General features: G+C 42.1%; 1 protein-coding gene across 2 annotated transcripts in view; it reads left to right on the top strand.

The window, feature by feature from the left end:
- The first annotated feature begins 1,235 nt into the window (after window positions 1-1,235).
- Window positions 1,236-9,524, top strand: part of kpna6 (karyopherin alpha 6 (importin alpha 7)) — an 11,623-nt gene continuing 3,334 nt past the window's right edge. Inside the window, exons 1-13 of one of the 2 annotated variants that reach the window (XM_024263742.2) lie at window positions 1,236-1,389; window positions 3,832-3,965; window positions 4,036-4,128; window positions 4,217-4,316; window positions 4,967-5,061; window positions 5,139-5,270; window positions 6,051-6,139; window positions 6,221-6,320; window positions 6,400-6,563; window positions 6,629-6,707; window positions 6,836-6,961; window positions 7,071-7,198; window positions 7,676-7,860. In XM_024263742.2, the coding sequence (XP_024119510.1) occupies window positions 1,386-1,389; window positions 3,832-3,965; window positions 4,036-4,128; window positions 4,217-4,316; window positions 4,967-5,061; window positions 5,139-5,270; window positions 6,051-6,139; window positions 6,221-6,320; window positions 6,400-6,563; window positions 6,629-6,707; window positions 6,836-6,961; window positions 7,071-7,198; window positions 7,676-7,860 (1,429 nt within the window). In that variant the 5' untranslated portion in view covers window positions 1,236-1,385. Of the gene's footprint in view, window positions 1,390-3,812; window positions 3,966-4,035; window positions 4,129-4,216; window positions 4,317-4,966; window positions 5,062-5,138; window positions 5,271-6,050; window positions 6,140-6,220; window positions 6,321-6,399; window positions 6,564-6,628; window positions 6,708-6,835; window positions 6,962-7,070; window positions 7,199-7,675; window positions 7,861-9,524 lie in introns of those variants that run through there. The other variant, XM_024263741.1, reaches the window with a different exon arrangement.

The following is a 9,524-nucleotide window of genomic DNA, read 5'->3' as shown; positions in this document are numbered from 1 at the left end:
TGGGGTTCTGTTCTCTATTTTCATCTACTTCTCCTCTCTTCTATTCTTTATTATTTATTGTATTTAGTTCTCCACGCTTCTGTTTGGTGCAGTTTGATTCACATGTTCTTCTTTCCCACTCTCCTCTGGGGAGCGGGAGAGATTTCAGATCCCCGGTGGATCGCCCACGCTCCCACTCTTGGCCGTGGACCACACCCCCGACACCATCCTGCATCTCTGAGTGAGAGTGATTCCTGCTGGGTCGTCTGTCCTCCTGCTCCTGGACTGCACTTCTGCTTCGTCTTGACTATGGACCTCATCATGATCGTCCCTCAGCTTTATCTGAACGAACTCTATTTAAATATGTAGTTGTAGAAGCTAACTTTTCTTTAACAGTTCTGGTATCGCCTGTCCATCCTGGGATAGGATCTGTCCTTCATGTAGGAATCCCTAAGGTTTCTTCTTTTTTCCTGACTCAGGTTTTTTTAGGAGTTTTTCCTTACCGAGAGGGAGGGTCTAAGGGCAGGGATAACCAGTTTTATTTAGTCTGTTTAGTTTCTAACTATTGTTCATATTTTACGACTAATTTTCTGCAACTCTAAAATTACCTGCATGAAGCCCAATGAGGCAAATCTTTTTTGTGATATTGGGCTATATAAATAAAATTTATTTGAATTGAATTATTTATGTTAAACTGCTTTAAACAGCGTTCAGCTGTCAACTTTGCCGTTCTAACCCAAAGACACTGGAAACGACTCTGCACTTGACCGGTGATGTGTGACGTCACATGAAAAGGGTCTATTCTTCCCCTATCCCTACATTTAGCCATCCAAATGGAGGGTTATGGAAAATTAGTGTCTTGAAATTCAAACGTTACTCCTACTTGATGACATTATCAATGGTTGCCGGTCAACTGTTAGTGCAGCGCTGCTATCGCTCGGAAATACATAACATAGGTTTTATAACTTTAAAAACCTCATGCTAAAACAAACAAACAAACAAACAAAAAAAAAATACTTACATTTAAAGGAAACCTCTGTGCTTCAGTGCACACCCACATAAAGAAAAGCGCTTCTTGTGTTCAGCCTTAAAACCCACTCAACTAATATCAAACCTGTCCTAAACCCGCCCAAAGCAATTGCTGCCCGCAAAATCAGAATTAAATCCATCTAAACTGGGCGGGAAACGGCCCAATCTGGCGAGACTGGGACCCTCAGAAATTCCTAAAGTGAATCCGCGGTGCTGCAGCGCCCTCTGGTGGAAGGAAGTTGGACTTCTATTTGACCGTTTCCGTCTCCGGCAGACATATTGCTTACCGGAGCAAATTCTGGAAAGCTAGCAGTGTGGAACGATTTAAACTTTATTGTTTCGTCACATTTTGAGACATTTAAAACCCAGAAAACACGATGGGTAAGCTGTTTGACTCAAATGTATAGTAGATGTGCATTGAGACTGTTTACTAGTGCTCTGTGTTGGCTAAAGTCATGGTTATGAAATATAGTGTTGCTGTTGTTTAGCTAGTTTTCTAGTGGTGTAGCTAGTTAGCTTAGCGCCTGTACGCAGTTGGATTTATATGTGTTCACTTTTGGTAGATGCATTTCTATATTCCACAGGTTTTAGAACAGTGTGTATTTTGTAACACGACCCCAAATAAAAGTAAATGACCTTTCGTCCTGAAAACTCAGGACGAAGAATTAGCGCGAGGGCTAATTCTAGAACATTTGGTCATCATTAGCTTCGCGGTGTGTCGTTGTAAAGGGTGAAGTCGCCTACAGTTTTGGGGCAAAAGTTGCTAGCTGTCATGTCAAAATGTTGTTGTGTGTAAAGTCACACGCGCAGGTGGTTTGGTGTCCGTGTTTCATACTATAAGCAGGTGGAACGACGGGTTTGGCTAATGTGTTTAGAACTACTGCTACACTAGCTAACGCTGCTACCCTGTTGGGTTTTTCCTCCACTGCTCACTCAGTGGAGGAAAAATCCAACAGCTATTAAAAGAATTGTTTGTAGTAGCCCTGGAAGTTGCAGCGGACACAGGCTTGGTCTATCGGGGCTGCTAGTTTGACAGCACGATCCTGGAAATCATATTCATGACGAACATTCGCAGATTACTGTCCAACAAACTCAACTCCGTTAAAATGTGTGTGTCTTACCATTATTTTACATCATTGCCAGTATTTTTTGGCACAAAAGTGTCAGTTTTTGACTAGCATCACTATATTTTACATGAGTATTTTGAGGTTTTATAAAAGCTCATTTGCCCAATCTCTTAAGTAAGGTTGTTTAAGTGTTTCTACTCATTTATAAACAGCTCTTGTACTGGAGGGATGCAGAAAGAACACCGACAGGAGATAAAACAGGGGGCTCAGAATCCAGGCCTCGAGGGCCAGTGTCCTACATGTTTTCCAAACAACCTGCCAATGAAGCTCCTTACTAATCACAAACCTGATCCCGGTTATCAGCAGCAGATGAGGCAGAATTTCTGGAAAACCAGCAGGAGGCCGGCCCTCGAGGCCTGGATTTGGACACTGGTGAATGATGGAGATGATGGAGTGTCCACCTGTCCTGTCCTGCTTAAGATTCAATATGAAGAGTGACAGAGTATAGATTGGTATGAAACCTCAACACATAAACAATGCAGGCTCGCTGTGGACTTGGATTTGTGGCAGTATTCTTTATTTGTTTTTATTTTGTTTTATTTAAAATGGGACTGAAATTGCACATAAATGATTCATGAAGTTTGAATTAATTTGCTGAGCTGAAAGTTGAGGACTAGTTTTAACTAGAGAGCTGTCTTGAAGTTGAGTCACAGCAACTTGAAGTAAAGACTTTTTAAGAAATAAGATTTTAAGTCCAGTTGAAAGTGTGTGTGCATTTCTAATGAAAGTATTTTTTACCTGAGTTTTAATTCAACAGCTATTCTAACTAAATAAATTAATCTACTTAAACTTAAAATATCAATAATCATTTAATAAAAAATATAAATTGATTTAGCGCATAAAGCTTAAGTCTGTGACCTAAACATACATTGCTGACTAAATGAACATTTTTAAATACTCACAAGCATAAATTTTCCAAAGTTTTTTTAAGGAAATAATGTTTTAAAGTAATCTAAGATTAATCTAAGAAATGTGTATAAATGTGTAATCTCAAAGTTGAATTGAAGAATCGAAAAAAATCTAAATCGAATCGATCCAGGCCCTGGTGAATTGAATCGTTTCTGGGAATTATAATAGATAACCAGCCCTAATTCTTACTGGATGAGACATAAACAGACCAGTAAATGAAGCAGAACATGCATCAACTGATACAGTTAACATGTTGCACGTCTCTCCCTGTATTTAGCGTTTCCACCTCCCTTTGCTTTCACTCTTGGCACAGAGAGCTGGCACCGTTCAGTGGTGCTGGCTGCTCTGTCTGTTGCCCCCCCAACTCTTATGCCCTTGCTCCCCTGTGTGACTCAGGGATACGCCTGCTGCCCCGCGCTGGTGGTGGGTGACTAAACAAAAGCTGAGTACGACAGCGTTCATTTATGTCAACTCTGCAATTTAGCCAAAGTGGACTGAATAACTACATTAGTTCAGGGTGGTTGTTGATGAAAAGCGTAGCTGTGTTTGCATGGGGGGGGTGTATTTTAAGGCTGTGTCAACCAGTTTTTTTAAGCTCATTTATGCAAGGCTCTTTATATTTAGACGGCTTGCATGTCTCGTCTTCTTGACCTATTATTAGAGGAGTGATGAGAAATGAAGGCGGAGCTTTACCTGTCACGTGTTTGTCAATGTCTGTTTACTATCAGACATAAGGGGACATTTTGTAACTGTTATTGGATTATGTACATGTCTTCTTCTCTATCAGAGCCATCAGCCAGTCCGGCCAAGGATAACTACAGGATGAACCGCTACAAGAACAAAGCACTGAACCCAGAGGAGATGAGGCGCAGAAGAGAGGAGGAGGGCATCCAGCTCAGGAAGCAGAAACGAGAACAGCAGGTATTTCACCTGAGCGTCACTCCTCACCTGTGCAGCCTCTGAACTGGCTTTGACAGCATTGCAATTCCAGCTCTTCAAGAGGAGAAACGTGGACGTTCTGAATGAAGAGGAGGCCATGTTCGAGAGTCCTCTGGTGGACCCCTTCGTGAGCTCGCCAGTTACAGTAAGTGTCTGCGTCTCTGTGGGTCAAAGTTCACTGGGTGTAGTGGAGCTGTGGATTCTGTTCTTGACATCCATGCGTCCACATGCAGGAAGGAGTCATCACCAGAGACATGGTGGAGATGCTTTTCTCAGAGGACCCGGAGCTTCAGCTCGCCACCACACAGAAGTTCAGAAAGCTACTTTCCAAAGGTAAACATGTGTGATTCACCGCCGATGTCCACAGACTCAACAGTGGACATCGGACATCTAGGGCTGCCACGATTAGTTGACTATTGAAATAGACAACGACTAATTTAATAGTCGTTGCTTTATATTATATGGAGTCAGAGTGTTGTAAAGTTGAAAGTTGTAATGGTATTCTGCTGGCTTTTTGGAGTATTTTGGAATTTATTAAGTTTTTTTAGCCTATTTCAGTTTAATATTTCAGCTGCATGCTAGCTAATTTGGCTAATTTAGGATTTTTCCAGTTTTTAGACTAATTTGGAGTTTAGCTAATATTTCAGCTACATGCTAGCTGTTTTGGCTAACCGAAGCTTTTTTTCAGTTTTTAGGCTAATTTGACATTTAACTAATATTTTTATTGGATTTCAGCTTCAGTGATTTTTAGCAATCCATTTCAGCATCTTCAGCTATCTGCACTAGCATCTTCAGCTACCAAATTCAGCTTACAGCATTCACACTAGCATTGTTGCAGGTATTGCTATAGATCTAATTAGTTTAAAGCTAATGATGGTTAAGATGTGTGCTTTACACCCACTTTGCGTATGACCCAATTAGTCGACTAATTGGAAAAAATAAGCGGTTATTAGTCGACTATTAAAATAATCGTTTGTTTCCAGAGCCTAACCCTCCCATTGATGAGGTCATCAATACTGCTGGGGTGGTGGAGAGGTTTGTGGAGTTCCTGAAGATGACCACCAACTGCACACTACAGGTCAGCTCCTGCACAGGACACGGGCTGCTGCATGAACGAGTCAAAGTCTTCACGTCTGTTGTTTCTGTGTGTTGCAGTTTGAAGCTGCTTGGGCGCTAACTAACATAGCATCGGGAACGTCCCTGCAGACAAAGACGGTCATCGAGGCTGGAGCTGTCCCAATCTTCATAGAACTACTGAACTCAGACTACGAGGACGTTCAAGAACAAGTAACGCACTTCAGAATTCTTACAGTAATCCTGCATGTAAGGATGTAACGATTCAAGCTCGTCAACATGTTCATCGATGCAGAAAATTAAAAAATTGGTTTGTCATGACCTCTGCCTAAATGTAGAAAATGGAGCAGATGACATTTCTCCCTGCAGGCTCACTGTGTGTGTGTCTGCGTGTAGCGGACAGGCTGATCAGCTGCGCTCCCTTCCTGGGAAATTCTTGCAGCTTCTTCGGATTTTAAAGTATCGCATAAGTCAGTCCAGGATTTTGCGATCGCAACCATTAACGCAAATTCAAGCAAGGCAGAGATTTGTTCCTCACTCTGCAACTTTACATTTTCATGCAACTTTGACCAATCTACTGTGACAACAGCCATGGATGATGACGCAGCTTCAAGACTGTTTCCCTTCTGACTTCTTCCTGGGAGCCGTGCTCTTTTTTTTTTTATTTTTTATTTTTATCAACTCTCTGTACCTCTTAGTCTTCTTTTCTTTGCAAGCTTTGCGTGAACAATCATTTCCCCCGAGTAATGCAATCTTTATTTATTTGTATTGAATCCTTTTTGTTATTAGGAAAACAGACAGTTTGATGTAAGAGGCAAAAAGAAAACATATTTGGCCTTAAAATACCTTTAATTCATTGTGTTGAGAAAATTAAAAAAAAAATCAAAATCATTACTTTAAAACTGTGAATTGAATTTTGGTTTGACTAAATCGTTACATCCCCACCTGCATGTCATTTATCAACCTAACCGTGTGCTTTCTGCATTTCTTCAGGCTGTGTGGGCTCTGGGTAACATTGCAGGCGACAGTGCAGTGTGCCGGGACTTTGTTCTGAACTGTAACATCCTCCCGCCTCTGCTGACGTGAGTTTATTCACGTCTGTTTGAAGAGATTTAGGTTCTGACATCAGCTCCTAGATCTTCTCCTGATTTCTGTTCTGTCAGGCTTCTGACCAAATCCACCAGGCTGACCATGACCAGGAATGCAGTGTGGGCTCTGTCTAACCTCTGTAGAGGAAAAAACCCTCCGCCTGCCTTTGAAAAGGTAACTCTCTTCTTCTCTACTCTTAAATGTACCTCTGTACAAACAAACTCCTCCTCTTAGGGCATGTCTTTGTTTTTAGGTTTCCCCCTGTCTGCCAGTGCTGTCCAGGCTCCTATTTAGCAGCGACCCGGACCTGCTGGCAGACGCCTGCTGGGCTCTGTCGTACCTCTCGGATGGACCCAACGACAAGATCCAGGCTGTCATTGACTCTGGGGTTTGCAGGCGTCTTGTAGAACTGCTGATGTAAGTTTGTCTTTTTCCTCGTCCAAGCCTCTGCCGTGTGAAGGTAACGGACGTGTCCTCTGCAGGCACACAGACTATAAGGTGGCCTCCCCCGCTCTGAGAGCGGTGGGAAACATCGTCACAGGAGATGACATTCAAACTCAGGTGAGTGTTGATTGAGCAAACTATACAGCCTGGAGTTACAGGCAGAATTTAAGACAGAAAAGCAGAATTTAAAACGACATTTTGGGTTCTGGGGGAAGAGGGAGTAAAGGCTTCTATCTCTGTTTCAGGTGGTGTTGAACTGCTCCGCCCTCCCCTGCCTGCTGCATCTTCTCAGCAGCGCTAAGGAGTCCATCCGCAAAGAGGCCTGCTGGACCATCTCCAACATCACAGCAGGAAACAGAGCACAAATACAGGTCCTGCCTGAACTCAAGCCACAGTTTACCTTCAGCTTTTATCCTCCATGAAGGGGGTTTGAGTAAAGATGATTCCACAGCTGCTTGACCTCATTTCCGTCCCTCACAGGCCGTCATCGACGCCAACATCTTCCCGGTCCTCATCGGGATTCTGCAGAAAGCGGAGTTCAGGACCAGGAAAGAGGCAGCCTGGGCCATCACCAACGCTACCTCCGGAGGGACGCCAGAGCAGATCAGGTCAGAGCAGCAGCTCCACGGCGGCGGGGATGTGACGGACCGCCCACTGAGAGGCAGAGAAAGAGATCACAGGATATGACTCAGAAAAAAGACACTTTTGATTTACATTTATTGAACTGTCCGATGTTCTGAAAGACCAAAACACTTGTGACTTTCTAGTGAAAAGAGAATACTACAATGATTCAAAATTAGACTGGAAAACAATTAGAAAACATTCAGTTAAGACAAATAAGTTTAAAAAAAGTTAGGTCATATACTTGTAGGAAAATATATATAAATATTTTGAAATTGTAGTTTTGAAGAATATTTATTCCCAGGTGATGTGTGCTCTTTTAAGAGGATCATTCATTGGTTTTGGCATTAATTCACTGCACTGATAACAAATCAAATGAAAACGTTTTGTTGTTGTCAGTGGACTCAAATATTTGAATCCTAAGGCTGGAGAGTGCAGCACTCCTCACTCCGGGTTGTGTGCAGGTACCTGGTGAACCTGGGCTGTATAAAACCTCTCTGCGACCTGCTGACTGTGATGGACTCCAAGATTGTCCAGGTGGCTCTGAACGGACTGGAAAACATCCTGAGGCTCGGCGAGCAGGAAGCCAAGCAGGAGAACAGCGGCACCGGCACCAATCCTTACTGCAGCCTCATCGAGGAGGCTTACGGTACGGCGCACGCCCAGCACGCCGCCGCTTTAGGGGGACACATCGTAACTATTTCAGGGGAGATCATGAGGGAGTAGCAACATGTCGTATCTAACATTTAGCATTCACAAAGTCATGAGCTTAATAAAAGTCTTGCTATAGGTCACGTGTCAAAGTCAAGGCCCGGGGGCCGGATCCGGCCCTCCAGATCATTTTATTTTATTGTTATTAATGGTCTGATGTTATCTTGCGCTCATTTCTAACTGGAATAATTTTGACAAAATATATTTTTATGGAGAGTAAAATATTGAAAGTTATTTAAGGTTTAAGTTGATTTATTCTGCCTTTTTATTAATCATAATTATGTTAAAAAGTTACAGTTTTTAAGAATATAATTCTCCAAGCTTTCTGGACTATTTTGGCATTTACTAACATTTTTTAGGCTATTTTGTAGTTTAGCTAATATTTCAGCTGCATGCTAGCTGTTTTTAGTTTTTGCACAGTTTTTTCGTTTTTTCTTTTCTGTGTTTGCACAGACTGGTTCAACAGCATCATATTTACCATCATAGCGTCTAACAACCGTTGTCTCCACATCAACACATTTATGAATCTGTCTGCTGCTGCTATAAGTGAAGCAGCTTCATCCTCCAATTCTGACTGGATCATGTGAGAAATCGCAGCACGTTCCGCTGTTCCATCAAACTAAACGCTACACAAGTGAAGCAGTGCTGCCACGATTAGTCGACTAATCGACTATTAAAATAGTCGACGACTAATTTAACTCGATTAGTTGTTACATTTATTCATTATTGTTGAGATAAAAGGAGCATTTGGGTGACGCCGCTGCAGAACTGCTCGTGCAGCAGCAGCTTGTCTCTTCACATGCGCGGCCAGGTTACCGTCTGATCAGATGCACGTGAGAAGCGCGTTTGGCGGTATTTAAAATAAATAACCATCCTAACAAGAGAACAGCTGGATCTTTTTTCTGTTTGAAAATACGACAACATCCCTTGAAGTTTGTCTCGCGCTCCTCAGACGGCTGCGTCTAATTCAGGCTGAAGCTGGAAAAGTGCGGCGAAGATGAAACTTTGGTTGGTGATTTTATGCGCATATATGCAACTTATAATTTATAAGCTACAATCAAAACAGTGAAATAAAGAAAAACGAACGTTAAACAAAGAAAAAAGTCCAAAGCACATAACCTCAGAGTGAAATCTATTTCTACAGAGTAAATCCTCATCTAAAAATGTCGACAGCATGCTCCTCTTGTTGTTTCAAACTGCTGCATCGGTACATTCCATTGAGGAAAACAACAGTAGGACAATGATTGGTACATTGTTGAATTGTAAAGTAGGTGTTAAAAGGTCTTCACGGACCCATTGATGAAGTCTGCTCCCATTGGCTACCCGTCATCTGTCAATCAAACCCCCCAGACGTTCGACGTCAGACCCACAAACGCTTATTGAGCCATCTGATTGGTCAATTTATAACTCTAATAACTTGTGATAATGGAAAAAAACATTGTTCTGCATTTCAGTACAAAAATATACGTCGTTCCAAGATAATATTTTGCTACATCCTACTGTATTTATAAAGATCATGAATCTACGATCTTGGACACCTGAGAAAACACGGAGTCTCCTTTCATTGTTATGCTGATGACAGCCAGATTTATCTTCCAATAA

This window comes from Oryzias melastigma, linkage group LG11, assembly GCF_002922805.2.
Source record: "Oryzias melastigma strain HK-1 linkage group LG11, ASM292280v2, whole genome shotgun sequence".
NCBI classification, from domain to species: domain Eukaryota; kingdom Metazoa; phylum Chordata; class Actinopteri; order Beloniformes; family Adrianichthyidae; genus Oryzias; species Oryzias melastigma.
The sequence above is the reverse complement of the archived record's forward strand: the minus strand, read 5'-3'. Positions and strand labels throughout refer to the sequence as shown.